The following is a 22,227-nucleotide window of genomic DNA, read 5'->3' as shown; positions in this document are numbered from 1 at the left end:
TCAGGCCAAAGGCATCTCCAATGGGTACCTAAAATGCGTAAGCACATCTGAAAGGAAACTCAGTGCCTCTGTCCCTTCCTAGAAAACAAAACCAGCTTTATACCCTTTGGGATGTTGTAAATACATTGTTTATTCCTACAATAAGGCAATTAAAAGCTAGAATTCTAAGTATATCTTTTTTTAAAAAAGGAAATCTATCAACAGTGCACAGCTTAAATGATCTTCAGTAAGTAAGGCATGGGCTGGAGCATGAGGACAGAGGTTATTGAGTAGCTGCCCACTGACACTCGTCTTTCATTGTATATGCTTATTGAGGAACAGACCTGTGGAACAACACTGTGTGACCACTTCAGACAAATCAGGACCTAAAATGAGGTTTTGTAGACAAATTGTTTTATTTCCTACTGTTTTGGTGTCTAATTTTGCAACCATATAGTTCATTACAGCTTTTTTGTAAAATGTCATTTACCCCAGGATCTGTAGATGAAAACAGAAATCTTATTCTCACTGTTGCAAGAATCAAGAATAGTGTCTATAAAATTAATTGAATTGAAGTAACAGAAGTGAATAGTCAAGCCTTTTGCTCCCTGAGAAGCACAAGCTACAGGTCAGAATTAGGATTCACTATACTAAACAGCAAAATGGGATATTAGCTATCGACTGCTCCGTATTTTTTTAAGTCATTCTTAAAATCTAATGAAACTTTACAGAGCATAAATATCAACATTTTTCTCTGTCAGACATTAAGGATAACAGGAGTTTTATAAGTCCCTAACATGAAGCTTTCACCTTTACCGCTATTACTATGGTATGTAATCTCATAGTTTCAAATTTGGAGCTGATTCACACCTTTTATTCTCTTCTCCAGAAATCAGATAACACAAGCTATTTGTTGAGTTATCAGAAAAGATTAAGTGACATCACAAGGGTTCTGGGGAAGAAAGTAACCAGTACAACAGAGGGGATAATCAGGAAGCTGATTAGAATAAAAAAACTGCTGTGATATAGCACATTTGGGATTTAATGTATGAAAAGATAAAAAAGATGAAAGAAGAGGAAGAACGAAGAGCAAAGGATAACAGGCCCTTGTAAAAGAAGGAGGTAAAGAAAAAATATATATGACCTTATATTATCTGATTCTACTAGCAAGAATTTACTAACTGGCATTTGTGTCAGTGCCTTGTATTTGGTCATGTTAGAACATGGTTTGAATAAAATAAGGAACTGTGCTGTATGTCTGTTTTAACAAGTGCCAAGCCAAGTGGTTTACAAAAACACTTCAGCTCCTCATACCTGCAATAGCATTTTGCAAGATTCTTGTCATGTGCCACACATGCCATGGTTGTTTGCCACCCTTCATGGGAGAGGTGACAGACAGCATTTCATGCTGTCTTTTGTCAGCACCTTCAAAAGCATCTCAGTTTTGAGCTCTTTTTCTTTTCACCTTGTAGATGAAGTGTTCAGTCAACCTGGCACTGAGACAGGTATAGCTCTGTACAGGGAAGTTAGTGAGATGAATGGGGAGGAAGTGCAGAGGCATATTCATTAAAGAGAAAACAAAACAAAACAAAACATGCTTTAGATGATGTCATTCATGTCATACCTCATACACACTTTAACTAAGCACTGTAGTGCTGTGACCTTTGGCCACTCCAGTTCCTGCAGTTCCATCTGCAGCTAGAGACATTTGTGTGCCTGACTTTTCAGAACAGGACCCCTCTGGACCCCTTCCAACATAGTTGAACCTTGATGGGTAAATACTGTTCTCAAATTTTCAAACTACATGAAAGCTGTAACATGGTGAAAGCAAGACTTGGTCCTACTGGTACCACCAGTGGTCTCGATGAACAAACACGTGAATAATTTGCCGCCCAGCCCTCAGCAGAACCTGGATTTGACATCACTCAAGTGCTTCTGACATTTCTACAGATAGGGCTTGCTCTGTGGCAGAAATGGCACCCCACATGGTGTTGAAAGAATGCTACTTGAAGAACAGATGACAGAGCAACTTGTTCCCACACACCCAACTTGTGTATCCCAGCACAAAGTCAAATTAAACTATGCTAGCTTTTAAAGATACACCACAGGGTGAAGAGAAGATAGCCATGGACAGATGTGGGGTTTATGTGTGCTCACTGCTCCATGGAGAATTGTAATCCCTTCCTGAAATTCTTTCAGCCTCTCAAGTATGGTACACAGTGATCTCCAGATCTGTGGGATCCAAATGCTTCAAATTTCAGTGCAGGCAGCAGAAAATTAGTCTCCTGTAGCATGGTCTCCACTGTGTTCATCAGGCGTTTGCTATCAGAGCTGCTTCTACACCTTCGCATCACTACAGACCATATATACTGGCTTTGCTTGCCTGCTGACCTAAGAAGCTGAAGCTGCCTGTCTTGGGAGCTTTAAACACGGGTATTTCTTGGTAGCAAAAGCACCATAGGCTTGGATTTCTATGACCAACTGTGTTTTCAGGTCCCATTTAGAGCAAATCCTGAGCCCTTCAAAAGACTTTTTGAGGGGCTGAGTCACACGTTGACAATCAATTCAGTGCAAGAAAGCAAATTTCTGCAATTAGATCCCAGTTGGGTCAGTTTCTGGAAAGCAAGGCGACGAGTGCTGTGCTGTGCCTGACAGGAGACATCAGCAAAGAAGGGAAGGGATGGAGTCACAAGCAGCACGTTTTGGTGATGGCAATGTTATACCTGGAAGCGCTCTCCGCACCACATCCTCGCATCATCCCTATTTGCGCACGGCGGCAGCACGGCGGCGGCTCGGCTCCTATTTCAGCAGCGTACCCGGGGCTAGCTCCCGGCCGGGACCGGCACCCTCGCCCGGCGCTGCCTTCTGCCTCTGCAGGGGAGGGTGGGCACCGCGGGCACCCCGGCCCTCCTCAGGGTGGGGTACGGGCGAGGGTTGCCCCGGGTAGGGGCCGGCCCCGCACGGGGCGGAGGAAACGCACAGACACTGGCTGCTCTCCGCGCGTATCCACGCCGGGAGGTGGCCCGGCACTTCCCTCCCCTCCCTCTCGCCCTCCCCCGTCCCCACCTCTCCTCCAAAACCGCAGGAGCCGCGGCGGCCTTGCCTCACTCGCTCCGGTGCCGGGCGCGGAGCGGGTAGAGCTCACCGCAGGCACGGCCTGGGGCGGGCACAGCCCCGCCGCATCCCCTCCGCCTCGCTGTTATGGCCGGTGTCGCGGCACAGCGTTGACGATGCTGCTGGGCGCCCCGCGGGCGGGCGGCTGGGATCGCGGCCGGGTGGGCGAGAGGCTGCAGGCGGCCCTGGCCGGCCTCCAGGAGCTCCAGGTGCTGCGGGAGAAGCAGCGGGAGCTGGTGCGGGCTGCTCTGGCCATGCCGCAGCGGCCGGCGGCGTGCGGAGCAGACCAGCCCCTGTCCGCACACAACAAGGAGCACCGATTGGAGGCCACCCTCACCGCTCTGAAGGAGCAGCTGGTAAGAGACGGGACGCCCTGCTGCCTCCGGAGCTCGGTAACCCGGTTCAGGCTATCCTGTGGGGCCGCGGTGCTGAGCGCGGGCGGGCGGGCAGGCAGAAGAGAGCGCCTCCGGGCTGTCCCGCACCGAGCTGCCCAACACCCGGCTCGGGAGATGCCGGCGCTGTTCCGGAGCCGAGAGCAGGCAGGGCGCTGGAGCCCCGGCCGCCCTTGCCGCGCCTCCTGCTCCGCCGGGAGGTGAGAGCGGCGGGGCCCGGGGGTGGTTGCTGGGGCGAATTGCGGCCACTGTGCCTGTCCCCGTCGCAGCCGCTATAACGGTCGCTTGTTTTCCTCAGGGAAAACCTCACCTGAGGTCGTCTTCAGCGCCCCGAAATACGTGGCTTTGGTAGAGGGCTCTGTGCCAGGAGGAGCGCTGGGGAGAAGTTGCTGCTCGGCGTTGCTCATTCATCGGAGCCGAGGAGCAAATGATTAACTTCAGCAATACATGTGTCACGCTTGTGGGCGCTCGGCTCTTTAACTGCAGCAGCCGCTTCAGTAGGTGATCGAAATACACAAAGAGTGGGACAGATTGAGCGCTCAGGGTTTTGGTACGGGTGTGCGTGCGTACACCTATGTGCTTCTCGCAGCTATGTGCCGGTGAGAGTCAGTCTGTGAGGGAGGGGTTTGTGGGCCAAGAGCACTTTGTTCTTGCCACGGACTGGGTGATCAAAAGAGAAGAAATGAATGCCAGGCCTTGTATTTGAAGTGTCACCCCAGCCGGCGGTTTTGTGAAGGAAAAAAACACATTCTGAATTGTGACAGAAATGAGTTTCGTAGGTGAGACAACAATCAAAGGGTAAAGGGCTTTAATCTCTAGTATGAGCAATTACACACTTCAGTTAACTCAGACTTAATTCAGAGCCTTTTCCCTCCCTGTACTGGTGCAAGGCTCGGCCATTAGTTACCAATCAGGTGTGAAAACAGTAACGTTATTCACTTCCCTTAGACAGCTTTATCAGGCAGTATCTTGGAACAAAATTGGCTTGAACCTTCAGGGAAACCTAGCCACCACATGTGAAAACACAGCAGTGGGCATATCTTGATTAAAGTAAGACATGCAGGACAAGTGGACTGCCAACAACTTGATTACCTGTCACTGATAATTTTAACTAATGGCTCTACTTTTATTTAATTATTTATTATTTTTTTTTACTGAAGGCATTTATTGCCTGTCTGGGACCACTGGGTTAACAGAAACACCCAATAACCTCTGACCATAGTGAATGTCCTTTTTTCATGTCAGCTGTTGTGCTTTAATTACTCATTTGTTTATACATTTTTCAAATATAAAGATATAAAATTAGCTTGTCAGGACTTTACTGGCACCTTATAAGGCTTTCAAGGCACCAGTAGCACCAAAGTAGCCATGAAAATGGAAGAAAAAGACAGCCTTTAATTGCTGCCCTTAGAAACGCAGGAGCTGGGTGAATGAGGGTAACAAAGCACATACCACCGGAGTGGGATGGATTTCACCAGTAGGTGCCAGTGCAGATATGGGAAAAGTGTCTTCTGGGGGTGCCTGGGAGGAAACTGTTGATAAAGCTTGAGAGGGATGACTCAGAACTACATAAATCCATGGGCAGGTTCTTCAGCAAAACCACAGTTGTACTTAAGAAGTGATACAAAGCTCTTCTGATTGATCCATGGCTGATGGAAGCTTTTCAGGCTGGCATACCTGGTACCTTCATTGTTTTGTTCCACTGCAGTTGCAACCATGTAATTGAGCAGAGGTGCATACCTCAAAGCTGCTTAACAACAAAGTAGACTCAGTTGAAAACAGGCTGTTTCACAGTCCTGTTAGAAGTAGTCCACAGATCCTAGGAACTCAGCTGTCACAGGCTGAAAACTGTTTCTCAGTGGCTCATGAGCAGCATATTGCACTCAAAACCCTTTAAAATTCTGTTCATGATCACAGGAAGTTAAGTTAAAACTAAAACCAACAGAAAATGCAAAGCACAGCATTGTTCGGGGAGTGTTACGTCTTCATTGTTGTTGTTCTTGGCCCGTGGATGATAAAGTATGTGATTGCTGCTCTATAAGCTTTCAGATTGAGAAACTCATTAACAATGTAAATGGAGCTTTGCCTTGCAGTGTATCTTGATCCAAGCTTCAAGCAGGGCTATAGCCCTGGGCTTTAGCATGGTCACGGTTTAATTCATAAAGTTTGGTCCCTGCAACATAAAATGGGGAAGCTATACCAGCTGGAGCTGGCTCAGGGCATCTCAGCAGTGAAAACAAGGCAGATTAAGGCTCAAGCCAGGCTTCTCCTATAATGGTAAGGTGATAACAGAAGAGCAGAGGTAGCACCCTTAAGGAGCCAAGTGCCACTGGCGGGACTGGGTGGAGCAGAGCCATCAAATAGTATTCCAGCATCCTAGTCTCTTCCTCAACAACAGGTACCACTGGCAGCCAGCAGCTGGCCTTTCCAGCAGTCTGCTGCAGGCAGCAAGGCTGCAGGCTTTCTGCTGCCTCTGGCAGTCATAGCCTTTTTTGCCCCAGACAGCATCTCTTTTTGGTGGCCAGGGGCTCTTCTGGCAGCTGCAAGTTATATGGTGCAGGCAGGATCAACTCTCTGTAGCAGAACAGCATTAAGTGATGCCATCTACTGTCAGTGATCCCAAAGGTGCCAAACGATATGACACAGAGGAAACAGAAGAGGTGCAAATTCAAACAAATAGAAAAATATCTATGATACTTTCACTGTTATAAAAATTGGATTATTTGAATCTGATTATTTTGTTTTGCAAGCTTTCAGGTGGCTTATCATGTTATAAATATGTGAGAAGGAATACATTCGGCTGAAAAAAAAACCAAGCAAATGAACCACTCAGTACCCTGTACAGATTCACACACACACACGCTTAAAGTAGTTTTAAATAGAAGAAAACATCTTTTAAACTTGGATTTTACTTTCTTTTTAATATATTAAACTAATTTAAAGTTTGCATAACTGTGATAAAGAGGTGCTTCTGTAAGGAATTCACCTTACTCCTCTGAAGCTGGCAGCTTTGCACAATCTGTTACAAAAATACAATAGATTTTAGATGTGCAAAACTAAATAAGTTTAATGCTATCGTTTCTCCATTCCAAAATACAATTGGATTAATAAAATTGTCTTGATTTGGGGTCCAATTTGACCTAAAAAAAACCTGCTTTTTAGGGAGTATTTTTCTTTCTGAAAAATGAATGATGATATCCAGGTTTGTGTCCCAAAAACTGTAGGCCATTGATAGTACAAGTTGATTTGGAAAGTCTGGTCCTGCATTGTGCAGAAGTCTTCACAGCTGCATTGCCCAAAGCAAACAGATGGTTTCACCTGCAAGGTTTTGTCTCATGTAAAATTCATGTTGTGAATTAAGAAAGAGTGTGTTTAGGGTTTATTGTTCTGGGTGCTGCTTAGCGTGGTTATTAGAGCAATAACAACCTCAAGCAAACACACTGGAAAAGTCATCCTTATCCAAATGGTTTGAGGAATGCCTCTTGTCTTGGAATGCAGGAGTTAACTGAAAGATCAAAGCTACAAAGTCTGCCGGAAACATGAAAACCCAGTGGTGTGACACACCATAAAAGGGTTAAAAATGATGATGTAAATCATGTGTGTTGCTTAAAATGCTGTGAAAGTGTAGACAGAACCTGAAGGTATAATAAATAATCTTTGAATACCTGAGAGCCTTGTGGCCTCTCTGTCATTAATCAGAAACCACAGACTGAGGGATTGGCTGGCAAAACATTAATCATTAAGCAATTAATTCCAGCCATGAAAACAAAACTGTGTGATTTCCTGAGTAGGTGGGATTGGAGGAGGCATGGCATGTTTTTGCTTTTTCGCTATAAAGGAAATAAAGAAGTACTGAGGAGGTCATGCATTCATCATTCAGATGCGATAGCAAATCTCCTTTATTATCCAGTTCTTCACTTCCTTTTTGTTTATATGAAACAGGAAAAGAGAAAATCACCACAGTTTTTCCTGGGAAGCAGTAATGAGACTCTTGAGCTTAAACCTTTCTATGTGTGTGACACTAACAAAAAGGGCTTTATTTCTTGTGTCTTATATGCTCCTCCAGTTCTCCATAACAGCATGCTAGAAATACTTTTTTATTCTTCTCAGCAGCATCACCAGCTGTAACAGTTGTCTGGTGAGATTCAGGACATCTGTCTTTTTCCTCTTTTCCTCAAATTCCAGTTTCTAATCATTTACCGATTACCTCAGGATCTTAGTTTTTCTTGCTTTTAGTGTTTATAGTTATGGAGAAGCCTAAAAATGCAAATACTAAAACCTCAATAATCCAAACACAAGGACAGCAGAGTGAAAAAATGTGTTCATATTGATTTTGATTTTCTTATGTCATTTAATTTGCAGATACTTTAATTAGTTTAAGGGACATAGATTATGTTTTTTGCGGATTTGAGTTTGGAAATGCTGCTAGAACTGCCACTTATATTTTTAAATCTGAAACATACACATAAAGAAGAATCTTACTCATGTTTTTCTTGCCGTCACTGAGTGGAAACCTGTCCCCTCAAGGTTGGTGAGCACAACTTTACAACCAACTTCAAGAGACCACCTTTCTGTAAAGTACTGTTGGATGGATAGTGAGGTGTGATATAATTAGAAGCTGCCTAAATAGCAACAGAGCCTAGATAATTTGCCAAGTCCCACATGAGAAGTCCATGACAGAAACCGTGGTTCTTTGGCTGGTACCTATCGCCTGGCCATCTGCCTCGCCAAGCTGACGGCATAAGTACTGGGGGAGCAACTGTGGGAGTTGTTACCTCAGGTCAGCCTGGTCAGTGATCACAGAAGGCAAAAGACCTTGTTGCTGGCTTCTGAAGAATTGCTCACAAGCTTGAGACACCATCTATTTTAAACAAAGTCATTTTCACAGCAGAAGTATTCAGATGCCACCTTCTCCCTGCATAAAATGTGTGGGAATATCCTGCCACGAGACATACAAGGAAAACCTTCAGCAAAATAGATGTCATAGTTTGTGCTTTCAACTATAAAGACATGTCATCAAAGCCAAGGGTTTTACAGAAATGAGTATGCTGCTTTTACTTTGTGTGGCAATAAGATACCTTTACATACAACGGTTTCCTTTCATCAGGTGGTATCTTGAGTTCATGCAGACATTCCATAACATTTATCTCATCCTCTGCACAGAGGCACTGTATGGCAAGATACAGTGAATATACAATAATACTCTATTTAGTGAAAAGATTGCCATCATCTTTAGAGACGCAGTTCCTACTGTAAGTATAACAAAAAACACAGAGGTTAAAATAAGTGTATTCAGTATGAAGAGTTTTGAGAACAAGTTCAACTGGACAGAAGACAATATATACTGAGAAACAGAATGTTTTGTACTTGTACATTATGTCAGTCTCATCACAGAGGGTGAGTTGCAACAGTCCCTAGCTAAGCAAAACATTTTATGAGAGCAGAATCTGTCCAGCACAGATGGCCTGAATTCATGTATTGCCACTGAGATTCTAACTGTGTTTATTATTCATTTCCTCCTTCTTCCTTTGACTTGTGAATTAGTCTCGTTTGAGGAGACAGGATGTCGGGTTGAAAAGCCACCTGGATCAGCTAGACCAGCGGATAAGTGAGCTGAAATTGGATGTCAGTAAAACCTCCAGTGAATACCTGGATAGTGACAGCCGGCCCAGCTCAGGTAATGTGCGCTTGGTTGTTTATTCCCAGGGGTGCGGTGCTAGGAGAAGGGTGTCAACTGCTAAGCAAAACCCAGTGTATTGTTTGGTCAGAAACAGTGCCCCATGACTGAGGAGGAGAATAGTCATCTGGCACAGAACACACAGAGCTGGTGGGAATTTTCCTGCTAAGTTTAGTTGAAAAATACACTCAAACAGTATTATTTCTGGATTATTTTTTCATTTTTATTTTAAAATGGATATTTTAGCTGCAGATGGCAGGAGGAGAAGATAGTTTTATTAATTACCTTGTCCAGTGCAGAATGACCATTGGCCAAAGTGGCTTATTAAAAGTGAAGGAGAAAGTGGCTTATTAGAAGTGAAGGAGACCAATTAATGTTAATGCTCTGCTTAAATCCAAGAAGGGTCCTGAACCTCATTAAGGCTTTGAAGATCATTATCAATGCAGTTCTCTGGCCAACTGAATGTTTGATCACTTATATAAAAATGAAGCAGCGCTATTAAAAGACATTGGGAAAAGCCACGCCAACAATTTGCTGACTAAAGCTCTCACAGAGTGGTTTTCAGGTTCCTGGTCTGATTCACAGGGCATGCTGTACGTGCAGACTTGTATAACTAGGTTGTCTGTTAAGACTAGTTTCTGTTACCTAGTCTGGAACAATGGGAATACTTAAATAGAATTTTGAAAAGACTTAAGTCTTCCGTGAGACAAGGAAATGTTTGGGGGGTTTTTATTTATGGCACACAGATTTGCAGCTGGTACTTAAAATGGGTGTAAAAGCACAGGTTTCTGTTGAGTGTTTAAGTTCAGGATGTGTGTGCAAATTGCTTCTGTAATTAATTGGCAATGATTGCAAGACCTGGAGAGGAAAAATGGCCTCTGTTCTCTGCTCTTAGAGGTATCATACATTTGGCGGCTATGATCACAGGCTAGTTTTATTCTACTTTCCCATCCAAGCTGTGCCTGTACGCACCTAGCACAAGTTACAACAACATAAGACATAATAGTTCTTAAAGACGTTCTCCAGTGAAGAACTGGGCATGATGGTGCTGCACTTCACCCCATCCCACCCTCAGAACTAGGCAGGCATGTGCGTGCCAAGCTGGCTCAGGGCCTAAGTAAATATGCAAAAGCCCAATAAAAAGTGTTTGAATTAGAGTATACCTGTGCTATGATCATAACGTTAGGCCTGTGGCACATAGCAAATGAAGATTTATTTTGTTCTCTGCATTTTTCTTCTACAGAGCGTGTTTAGTTAATGCAAATAAGAAATATCTTCCTCTTTATTTTAACTCTGCAGGCTTCTATGACCTGAGTGATGGTGGTTCTTGCTCGCTCTCCAATTCTTGTACCTCTGTGTACAGCGAGTCCATCTCCTCCTCCCACACCAGTCTGTTGCCCGGCTCTCAACACCCTAGAGCAAGGCTCAGTGTGTTTGATTACCGACCCAAGTCTGCAGATGAAACTACTGTGCACACCACCAGCTTCCAACAGCAGGGAACCTATGTCAGCGACGGATGTCGGGTTACAGCTAGCACAGATGTTTCTGGGACTCCTGCCAGGTCCCGACCAAGACCAGTTTCCACAGGTAATTGACTGCAGAACCGGATACTCATGCAGAAGAGCAGAATTCTGGTTATTACTTTTAAGACCTAATATACTAATGTGTAATCAATATATAGCACTCATTTTCAATATATAAATGTGAGAATTAATAAAAAACCCAGAGCCAAAGCATTTACTGTCCAAAATTAACTTGTCTCCATACTCAGATATTTTTAAACAATAACAAATACTAGGACATATGTATTTAGAAGTGGGAAAAAACATTAAGTGCAGGAGATAAAATTGTACTGAGTGATGAGATAATTTTATGGTTTTTTTACTTGCTTGTGAAACCAGAAAGATCTCAGTATTTGAAATACCTTGTAAGAAGGAGCCAGGATGTATGAAAAATATAAGGTGAATTCAGAATTAGAGGTGATGAATTTTACTGAGAAAGATTTTACAGAAATCTAAGGAGAGTCACTTCCAGACATAGTGCCTGTTTTCTCAATGTTATAAAATGAGTATGATAATACTTACATATACCCTGTCCTGTTTATTCAAATTAATGTGGACTCAAATTACTCTCTTTTTCATGATTATTATGTTAAAGGATAACAGACAGCAAAGGTTAGTTGACTGTCTAGGAACCAGTCATGATCAATCATGAATATACATCATACCTTTAGACAAAATGGACAAATGTTCCAAATTTCTTGTTTACCCATCTATGAAGTGACATCATGCCATTTCTTATTTTGGGTCCTTCCATGGCCTCAGAGCAACCTTGTGTTAGTGCAGCTCTGATGGCGACCCAGCCAGATGTGTCATGGTTGCATTATAGACACAAGAAAGTCATGGGGAACATCAATTCAACTACCATGTCACTCTGAAGTCATTCCCACAGCTTCTTGACCTGAGCTAACTCACCTCTGGCTTTCTTGGAACAGTAGCAAAGACCATCTGTTCTGTACCTAGGTGTGCAGACACACCTGAAACTGTGTTGGTAAATTATGGCATAAAAGCAAAGTCTTCTCAAGACTTCTCAGAGGCTGGGGATGGAACTGAGTTTAATAATCCATGGCTTCCATGTTCAGATTACAGATTTAGTGTTCTGTCAAGAAGCTTTCCTGCCTTGCAGCATTTTGCAAAGACTGTGGAGGCTTTGTGCTTTTTTGGATATGGAGGCAGACTAGCAGAAAAAGGGACAGATGAAAAGTAGTGTGTGGGAGTGAGGACACAGACCTCCTACAGCTCTCCTTCCTTTTTCCACCACCAGCTCCCTTCTTCCTGACTAAAACCTCTTCCTTCCTTCAGTGTGAGAAACGTAAGTAGTGGAGTAGTAGTGGGTATAGTCTTGGAAGAAACGATTCTCGCAAAGTTGAACACATTGCAGGAAGCGAGGCAAGTTGTTAATTCAGAAAAGCATCATTTGGAAAGGGGAAGACATTCCTCTTTTCCTCTCCATAGCTTGTATCCACAGGTAACTGCAGATACAAGCCAATTGCATTTTCTTTCAGTGACAAGCAGAAAGCTTGCTTGAATACCACAACCACAGCATTCTTTTGACACCTTCCTGGTTTTTTTTGCACAAGAGAGTACCACTACACACTGCCAACAATTTCCTAAAGAATGTTCATTATGAACATACGTTGTTTGAGAAATCATCATCATCCTAACCTTTGTTGTAGCAGGTCTGTAAGTGTCTTAGGTAGGACACCGCAGACATTGCCAAAAGTCTTTCAAAAGCTTCCAGTCACAGGACAGAAATAGTCCCTGTAAGTGAAATATAAGGTTGGATTTGATGGTTGGGTTTCCTGTTAGCATGAAGCAGCCAGAAAATCCGTTAACTGAGGATTTGTTGGCACTGAAGTTTGCACTGTTATACAGAAAAATCCAACTGCAGATGGTTCCAGTACTCTTGGTACCAGAGGTAATACAGCACCATAGTGCTCTAAGAGGTGACTTGACTGGGTGGAACAGCCTTGCTTCACACAAGAATACAGCCTGTCTTCTAGGTGCACAGGAGATGCTCCTGCAAGGAGCAGCAGTCAAAGGTAACTTAGAGCAACCTTGACAGTACTCCAAAATGTAAGAGATCTGAATTGGTGAATGTAAATGCCATCAGCCTCCCATCTGCCTGAGTCATTATCCTTAGGGTTGTTTTTTTTCTCTGTAAAAGTAAAGGTTCTTTAGTCCATTTTCCCATGTCCTTAAGGTTGACTTTTAAAAACCCACACATAGAGTTATGGCATTCCAGATTTTCTACCTTTTAATAAAACCTCTGACTATTTATTTCTGGAGTTAAATACTCTAAAAATTACTAACTTGAGAAAAGCATGAGACTGGTAACGTTGTTATCAAATGAAAAGAGAGATCCAGTTAGGAGGCTTTGTTGGATTTGGGTTAAAGAAAAGCAGAATCACATCACTGTGACCTATGGGACACAGGAGTCTTAATGTTGGGTTGAGTGCTTCTCTTTACTAATGCCTTACTAAAGTGGAATGCAAAAGAATAAACAACTACAGCTTCCAGCATTTATGAGGTTAAGAAACACTACAATCTGTGTCTGCTTAAGTCCTCTTAAAGCAGTTGATTGAGTACTGTAGATCTTTCCAAGATACATGATATAAAAGGGTTGGAGGAAAAGCTGGAAATCAAATTTAGCCAATTTAAAAAAAAAAAGCAAACCCCAAAAAAACTTTGCATGCTGGAAATCTCAGGAATTTCTGAATTACAGTCACATATCCAGAGAAAGTCTTTATCCTATCCTGGAATAAAAACCTCTTTGAACTGTGTTCAAAAACTGTGTCTGTTGTACTGGATAATTTTACATGACATTTAGCTTCAGGCTTTCTGGTTGTTGGATTCACCTTTTATTTCTGCTAAGAAATAAAAATAATCCCTTATTTTTGTTTAGTTGGTTGAGTTCCTGTTAGTCTGTGACGTTCTAGAGCATTTATATATGCACAGATTTACTTTCATCCAAGTAGCACAATTTAAATTTCCTGCAAAGGCATGAGTTTTGTTATTGGCATTTAAAGGCATTCTAGTCTCCATCATGCTCAGGTGAATAAAAGCCTTGAAGTTATTCCGTGGTCTTAGAGGACTGAAACTATTGTCTTCCTTCATGCTCCTGATTTTAGTGAAAGCTAGCATATCGCTCTGAAACAGCACTTTTAGCATAAGCCAGTTTGAATGTAATTGTCTCTGATTTAATTAGGTTGTTTATTTTCATCCACTGTGTAGGTGACTTGGAAAGACTCATTCCAGCAGATGCTAGATTTCAGAAAGAGACAGATCCCAAATCCATGTTGCCTCTGTGCCATGCTGGAGACATGCACTTGCTAAGCGTGGACCCCAAATTCCAGAACGACTTGATCTCCAAGAATGGCATTGATGTGTATCCTTACCCAAGCCCCCTTCATGCAGTGGCTTTACAAAGTCCCCTTTTCTCCCTAGTGGGGACAACCCCAGAAGCAGACCTCCACGCTCTTCCCAGCAAACCCATGCCTAGTGCCACAGGTCCCAGCTTGATTAGGACTAGGCCAACCACTGAGGCCAAGCCAGGGGGTTATATCAATAAATTACTGCAGCTGACGAGATGCAAAGGGAACAATCAGGCTGATGCCAGTGAGTGGGTTTCAACAAAGATCCAGCCAGCCACAATGCACCAGAGACTCATTATAACCCCCAGCACCGGTGGAGTGAAAATTAACAGCAGCAGTAGCCAGCTGGAAAAACAAGCGAGCTCTCTGGAAAGTAACAAAGCTGAAGGGAAGCTGCAGAGAGAGGTGCCGGAGGGGGAATGTGCCAAGCAGCAGGAGACCATGCACTGTGTGAATGAAGAACAGCCATCCACTTTGCCTGACACAGAGCCATCAGCTGTGAATAGTTGTTACCCCGCCAAGTCAGCAGCAAGGGGCACTCCTCTGGCAGAAGCAACAGAGAGCAGCACGGAGCACAGTTCATCCAGCTCCCAGCTGTGCCAGGAGGACTCCAGCCCCAGCATTTGGAGCATTAAAGCTGTCCCACCCAGAAAGCTGCCCTTCAAAAGGTGTGGCAATGCCAAATCGGCTAATGCTGGAGGTCACGAGCGAGTGGCACGGAGTGAGTTCGTTCATGCGCAGTTCGTCCCTGCAGAATCCCACCAGGTCCGGGTCAAGTTTGCCAGCTCCAAAACAAAGGCAGTGAAGATAAAAAGGAGGAACAGTGAAAAGGTACTACGGCCTGGGAAGCAAGCCTTTGGCATGGAGAAGGCGAGAGGGTCCCATGGGGCTGCCAGGATGCCTGCTGAATGGAATCAGCCCCAAAAACCACACGGAACAAAGAGCCTCGTGCGGAGACCTTCGTATTCTGGTGACGTGACTGGCAGGTCATGCTCAGAGTCTAGCCTGTTGCCTGTGCAGGTGAGGCTCCCCACCGTGCCATCCAGGCCAGAGCTCTGCAGGACTTCTGCCAGTGCAGAATTGTATTCCCTTGAAGCAGGTAGTGCAGACACAGCCAGCAAGAAGAAGCAGCGGAAGTGGCAGTCTACAGTGGAGATCTCTGCCAAGGCTCATCTAGCTGGCCTCTCTAGTAGCTTTGGCCTGGGAGCACCAAGGCAGTCAGCAAGGAGAGCTGGTGTCCTGCGCACTGTCAGTATGAGGGCTCGCTCCAAGAGTCAGCGCCACGGAGCTTATGCCAAAAGCGAGTCAGATCACTCTGAGTACTCTGCAGAGTGCGCGTCCCTCTTTCACTCCACCATCGCAGAGACCAGCGAAGGGGAGGTCAGTGATTTCACAACTAACCGTTTTGGGGACAGTGAGTCCAGTGAAAGTGACTCGGAAGGCAGCAGTAATAGTAGCAGCCTTACCCTTGACTATGATGAGGGGGATGAAAGTGAGCTGATTTGGCCTGAAGGTTCAGTCAGACAATCAGGGGCTGCCCAAGCCTCTTCCAGGCCTCTTCCCCCAGTGCCCAAAATCTGTCGCATCAAAGCTTCAAAGGCACTAAAGAAGAAGATTAGGAGATTCCAACCTGCCTCCCTGAAGGTCATGACTATGGTTTGAGGGAGAGCAAGCATCTGTTTCTTACAGTGAGACATCCTGCTGGCTCTCATTTGCAAAACAAGAGAACCCATGTGCAGAGAAAAGGACTTGCTTAAATGAGCTGTGAAAGACCCCTGAATCAACACAAGGGATCTTGTTTGTTAATGCTTGGACATAAATGTCACTGTATCTAATTTCCTCTTTTGCCATTTATTCTGTAGATATGTATCTGTGTATATTGTGTGATGCCTTTTTTTTTTTACTATGCAGAAGGGTCACCATGGTGAAAATGAATGCAACCTCTACCATAAGATTTTACAGGTGGGCTCTTAATGGAATGTTGACTGCATGCACTGGCAGAACCAGTGCCAGACACAAAGGCTTCACAAGAAGAGGGGCTCTTCCCAAGTGGATATTTGGTAACATCCCTCCCTCTTGTGAGGAATTCTTTGCAGTCTGAAGTCTACATTACCCATCCAGCTGTCACTGTGCTCTTATGGAAGAGCTGTCAGTATTCTCCATAGTTTTATTTTATTTCACATCAACCATCCCATACCTTCTACCAGGCATCAGCAGGACAAGTCTGTTCTTCTGTAAAAACATACTACAAGAAGGCAAATGTCTTTGTGAATCAGAACAAGACTTCAGTTTGTTTCCTACGTTCAAAACTGAGGGTATATGATTGGTTTCTTTTTTTAACTCTATGATGTTCCATGTTACTGTTTATTTGTTGAATGGGTGAAAGAACATGAGGGCTCAGTGCCACAGTGTGTCAATAGCTGGGACTGAGATTATAGCTTTGCCCCTGAAATTTCAAACTCAATAAATACTATTTAATTACTTCTGAAAATTGTGTTTGTCTGACTTGATGTCTAAAGAAAATTATTCTGAATTCTAATGTCATATCAGGAATGCAGAGGATCTTTGGAGAAAACAGTTTTCATGATCACTGTGCAGAGGGGTTCTTTCTTATTTTAAGGAGGGTTGTTGTGGTGTGGTGAGAACCAGGGTCCTTCCAGCCTTTACCTCAGGAAACCTACTTCATCACCTGCTTCTAAATGCGTGAATTTAAAGTCAGTACTTATATTGAGGACGGGGTGGTGTTTAACTGACCCACTTAAATTGGTGCAATTTTGTCACAAGACACTTACTTTAAAATGTATACTTATGTATACATAATGTGTTTTGAATGCATTTGAGAACACCTATGTGAAGCTTTGAACTGGTTTCTCAATTGATGAAGTGATTTTTTTGTGTTCAGACAAACACTCTCGATTCTTTCCTCTAAGCACAGTAATCTGGAAGCTGAGCTGAAGTTCACCCTGTGTTTACCAAAGAGCAGGTATTATCCTTCTACCCTGTTTCAGTGCCCAATCTGAATACATTCCTGGCCTAGGAGATGTAGGCATTACCTCATTCAGCCAAGTGTGTTGGGTCTGAAACAAAAGGCAAGTGCTTTGCAGAAACTGGGTAAAAGAGTGCTTGTTTACTCCAAGGATTCATTAGCAAACAGAAGTATTGAAAGTCTAAACTTTTACCCAGTGCCTTCTACCCTTTGGAAGCTATGTTATGTTTTTAAATCACTCCATTTTCAAATCCTTTTTGGAAAATAAGGTAAAAGTTACATAAAGTCATTTAATTCAAGTATTTGAGCTAGTGCATAACACCATCATTACTGCAACTAGGAAAAGAGTACATATTAGTCAGTGGAATATGTTCAAACTTTTTTCATGGTTCCTACAGGATTGAGCATAATCACTCCAGTAGGGTTAATGGGAGAATTTCACAGGTCCGGTGGTGGTTTCTTGTTCGGCATGTCTAGCAACAGAACAAACAAAATAGTGATTTATGCCTTGTTGACTTTCTGCACGACAAAAGGATTCTTTTTCCCATTAACACAAAAGGCTTCATTTGGGGGAGTGTGTCAAAAGTTACATATGAACCTTTAATCCGTGGATTTTCTGTACTGGGGAGGGGTCTATTGGTTAGAAAGGAATTTTGAGAGTGTTTGTTTCCTCAGGGAGGAAATTGTTCCTAACTAGAAAACTGCTTTGGGTAGGAGCATTCTGAAACCTGGTAAAAACTGCCACCCAATAGCTCCCTGCGTTTTTATCAAAGCAAGCTCTAACAGTAAGTTTGTGGTCCCACAACTCAGTAATCCTGCTTTAGGGCTGTTAATACTCTGTCAGAAATGTTGCCAGACATGATGAAAGTGCTGATCCAAAATGAACTCACGCTGCCAATTCAAATAAAGAAAAATGATGGTTTCATTTTTTACTGAGAGTTTTTATGCCAGATGAGGTATCACTGCCTCTACTGCTCACACTTTGTGCCAGGTCAGGTAACGTCTCTCCTCCAAGAGCCAGTATAAAGCCAACATAAAAGCATAAAGCTGGCAAAAATGTCATCATCCTATGCCTCAGCTGATTTGATAGATACATGATTATGTGCCCACACTTGATCCAGGGGAAACCTGTGATGCTGAAGAGCCTCAGAAATGCAGAGAACCAATGCCAAGTGTTGGAGTATCACCACGTGCAGTGATGCTACTGAGGTCTGACTTTGGGGAGGGCAGAACAGGTGGTGCCACCCCTTCTTATTCTGGTATATTAGACTTTCTCCCTAGCACTGTCCTTTGGAAACACTCTTCTGCTGAAGCGAAAACTGTGCTGAGACCAAAGCACTGAAGAAGATCGTGCAAAGCAGAGCAGGAGGCTCAGGTGGCCAATAGTCCATCGGTATTGTCACAAGAAATATGATTGCAGTTCATTACACTGGTAAAAATCCGTACATTTTGCTGGCATTATACTGAGAATTTTGGTAACAGTTGGGTATGAGTGTGACATTTGTCAGTGCTCTTGACTATCACAGACTAAGGGCTAGCTCTGCTAACAGCACTCAGAAATACCTGCCTCTTAGGCAAACAGATCATAAACATATTTTAAAGCAACAAATACCAGTAAAAACTGTAATATCCTATTAAATGTAAATGCTACACATTGCAAAAACAGCCTTCAGCTCCATATGAAGCCTTGCTGTGAAAATAAGGGGTGCCCAGTTTTGCTCATGGTTGTAGCATTACAAAATTGCAATATTCACTGTTTCCCCTCCAGAAGGAATCCACAAGATCTTTTATACCTTGCAGTGTCTTGTACTATAAAGGCCTAAAAGAATGCGAAAAATTTCAATTGGTGATACAATTAGAAGTCTAGCACCAAACCTAATACACTTTACAAGTGAGAAGTTCAGCACTTTCCCTGTGATTTGATTAGCAAGTGTATAGATCTGACTGCTCAGAGCAGCTTTATGCAGTGTCTGTGTTACAGGAGCTAACATCTGTCATCATTCCTCCAAGCTCTAGTGAATCAAAATCATCCACTGCTGAAATCTATGCACCAGATCAGCAGTTTCCTTTGTCAAAAGCAGACATTTACATGTTGGTGGAGAAGCAAATTGCTCCTAAACCACAAAGGAAAGGAAAGAAAGGAAAAAAAAAAGAGAGAATAGCAGGGAATTAAGGAAGCTTTAAAAGCAATTTGCAGAACAGATCATAATTATGATTTTAAAATTCATAACATTAATCCTTTTATTGCTTTAATATTTTGGAACTGTGTAATTACCAGCTTTGCTGGCCTTGACGCAATCTTAGTTTATCAAGTCCACATCCAGTACTCAAACCATGGGATAGAGTCAGAGAACTAATGTTTTGTTGGAGACACCATCCTTCAGAGCAGACCTTCATTTGAAGTGACTTCTGGTCAGGCAGGGCACTGGTCGAAAAAAAGGCAGCTGTCGTGTGATAAGTCTCACACCAGCTATGAATGATACATATGGTCGTGAGTTTGAGTCCAACTGACATTGTAAGGCTGTGCTGGCATCTGGTTTGTGTTTGCTTACCTGTTCTGATCCAAAGCTCTGAATGGGTGAGAGCTGAAGGCAAGAGGTGCAGCTGAAAGTCAGGTGACAGCAGCATCTCTTTGGGAAGCAAGTCACTGCCTGCAGGACGAGGCAAGCTGAGCATGGCCCCAGAGGGCCCCAGCAGCCTTGGTACCTTCTTTATCACTCCTAGGATTCTAACTCAGGCCCTCTACTGCTCGTGGGGCAGTGTTGAGATTTGGATGCTGCACTTGAGACAGTCACAGGCTATCTACACCCAAAGCCACAGTCCTGAGCTACAAGGGCAGGGAGCACCCCAGCTCAGAGCATTCAATAAACCCCAGTTAGGTAAGGGTTGCTCAAAGGAACTGTGCAGCAAATCAAGTCACTGTGACTTCTGCTTCAGACACAGTGCAAGGCAGCAGCATGCCAGGGAAGTATTGCCAAATTGCAACTCTGAAGCAATAGCAGCAACTTTCATGTCCAAGCCCCTTTTGAGCCCTCCTCAACCATCCAGAGACTGAAGAGGTCACCCCAGTTGTGCTCACTGGAAGAGAGTAGCTCAGCTTTTAACTACAGCAGCCCCTCTGCCCTCCACACCTCAGCAAATCCTTTGGCTCCCCCAGGGAGGTGAAGTAACTATTTCTCCCTAACTATGAACTTAACACTCCTTGCTGAATGTGGTCCCCAGGAAGCTGCCATGAGATGAAGAGTAAAGGTGAGAACAAACATTAATCCGTAAAACAAGGAGTCCTATGTCTGAAACTTGCCTGTGAGGAAAACAAATATACAATAACACAAATACAGCACCTAGGCAATCTCCCATATCTCCCATACATATGTGAAGGAGACATGGGATTCTACTATTAGCTGCTACTCTGTACAGAAGGCTACTGTGATACTGTGATACAGGTGAAGAGTGATCAACAGGAAAATGCTCAGCTAATGGCTGTTTTCTGATGTTTGTACTTCTCAGCTTTAAAACCATCACAGTATGTCTAATTCTATCGCAATGCAGAATGTTAGCAGAATAACAGCTGAAATGAGCTTAAATCCAACCATCAGTTCTATTAATTCCATGTGTTATCATTATAATGAAGCTGGGAGATTATTATTAGCTAATACTGGGTTTTTTTCAAACATTCCAGTGCTTTTCCTTTCTTTTCCAGGATCAGCATTTGTAACTAAAGATCAGTGCATCAAATTCACCCATGACATCATTCCTGGGAATTCACTGGAGCTACGCCACAGACTCGTTTATCCCCTCATGCTGTTCTCAAGATGTCAGGAAGTGGGATGATTGGCATGACAGATGGAAAATAAGGAGGATTTCAGACCTCGCTTTCATTCTTGATTGCACTGCAGGAAGTGGAAGTTACTGTGTTTATGACTGGTTTGCCTGGGGAGAATCCTGCTGCTGTGTCACATCTGTGTTAGTGGAAGAGCAGGGGAGATGGTTAGGGCTGTGCATGGTGATGGCATTTCATGTTTATTCTGGCTTTCAAAAGACAAAAGTATCAGCAGTCTGGTTATCCTGTAAAGCTACAAACCAAGAGAGGAGAAAGCCCAGAGATCAAATTGACCAAGCAGGGTTGTCTAGGCAGGCTTACAAACCCCAAACGAAGAATATCCATTTCAGCAGGAGACTTGAGCAGCTGGATGTACTGAAAAGCTCTGTGAAATCACTCTGGGTGCCTCATCTTCATCATCCAAGATAGAAACAACAGGCTAACAAGCTGCTCTGAAGAATGTGCATTACTGCAAACTTTCACTCCTATATGCAATATTTTCTGTCCATTCCTAGTGTCCCAAAAATGAGTCTAAAAGCCAAAGGTTCAAATTCACTTAATGCATTATTACTATTAAGAATCTAGCAAACTTTTTTACAACTTCCAAGATGGAAGGATACAGATACATTGACTCTTGAGACATCAGGAAGTATCTTTCAGTGGAAATCTTGAACCCACATGACAAGTTGTAGCATTAACAAGAGTTTTACTACTTAGTGTATAGAAGTTCAAGACTGTCTGAATCACTGCAATGCTAAAACACAAATGAAAACTTAAATCTATTAAGATTATTGGCTTATTCACTAATGAAAGCGAAGAAGTTCAATGAGGAAAACAGTCTTTGACCACTGTCTGGTTGTACAGAATTTGTTAGAAAATGCCAGTAGTATGGCTTTTTGTGCTTTTCTTTATTACTATAATTTTCTACTTGACCTTCCCTAAAGAATTAAATCAAAGGAATAAAAGCAGAAGTTAATATTCATCCTCTCCATTAGGAGGATCATCTGGCTTGAGCCTCCCTTGATGCACTTGCATATGCAAAAGGGCAACAACAGAGACAGTTGCAATCAGGGTGGATATTTTTTATATCTTTAACATGCAGTGTAGAAACAATTTTTCAACCTATTCAATGGGAAGGAAGTGGAAGAAATTAAAGTCAGGGCATACCCAAAGTCTCCTATGCTGAGATCATCGAAATGAAATAGATTCCTTATATAAGATGAAATTTATGGCAAAGGGCTACGTGGACAGAAATTATTTGCAAAGGGAAGGAGATTTTACTGATTATAAAGTACATGTGCTTGCTGTGCTGCTCACCATCCTTCT

General features: G+C 43.2%; 1 protein-coding gene across 1 annotated transcript; it reads left to right on the top strand.

Annotated features, from left to right (window-relative positions):
* Positions 1 to 2,672: 2,672 nt before the first annotated feature.
* DACT2 (dishevelled binding antagonist of beta catenin 2) lies at positions 2,673 to 16,574 on the top strand. The gene is made up of 4 exons (XM_061378496.1): positions 2,673 to 3,449; positions 9,030 to 9,162; positions 10,462 to 10,749; positions 13,956 to 16,574. Exons 1-4 carry the CDS (start codon positions 2,688 to 2,690, stop codon positions 15,755 to 15,757), a joined length of 2,985 nt encoding a protein of 994 aa, XP_061234480.1. The 5' UTR covers positions 2,673 to 2,687; the 3' UTR covers positions 15,758 to 16,574.
* Positions 16,575 to 22,227: the final 5,653 nt, after the last annotated feature.

Source organism: Neopsephotus bourkii, unplaced genomic scaffold, assembly GCF_033783945.1.
Source record: "Neopsephotus bourkii isolate Nb327-2 ecotype Australia unplaced genomic scaffold, CSIRO-AGI_Nbou_v1 NB_1767, whole genome shotgun sequence".
In the NCBI taxonomy this organism is placed as follows: Eukaryota; Metazoa; Chordata; class Aves; order Psittaciformes; family Psittacidae; genus Neopsephotus; species Neopsephotus bourkii.
This window is presented reverse-complemented; position numbering and strand designations above follow the sequence as displayed.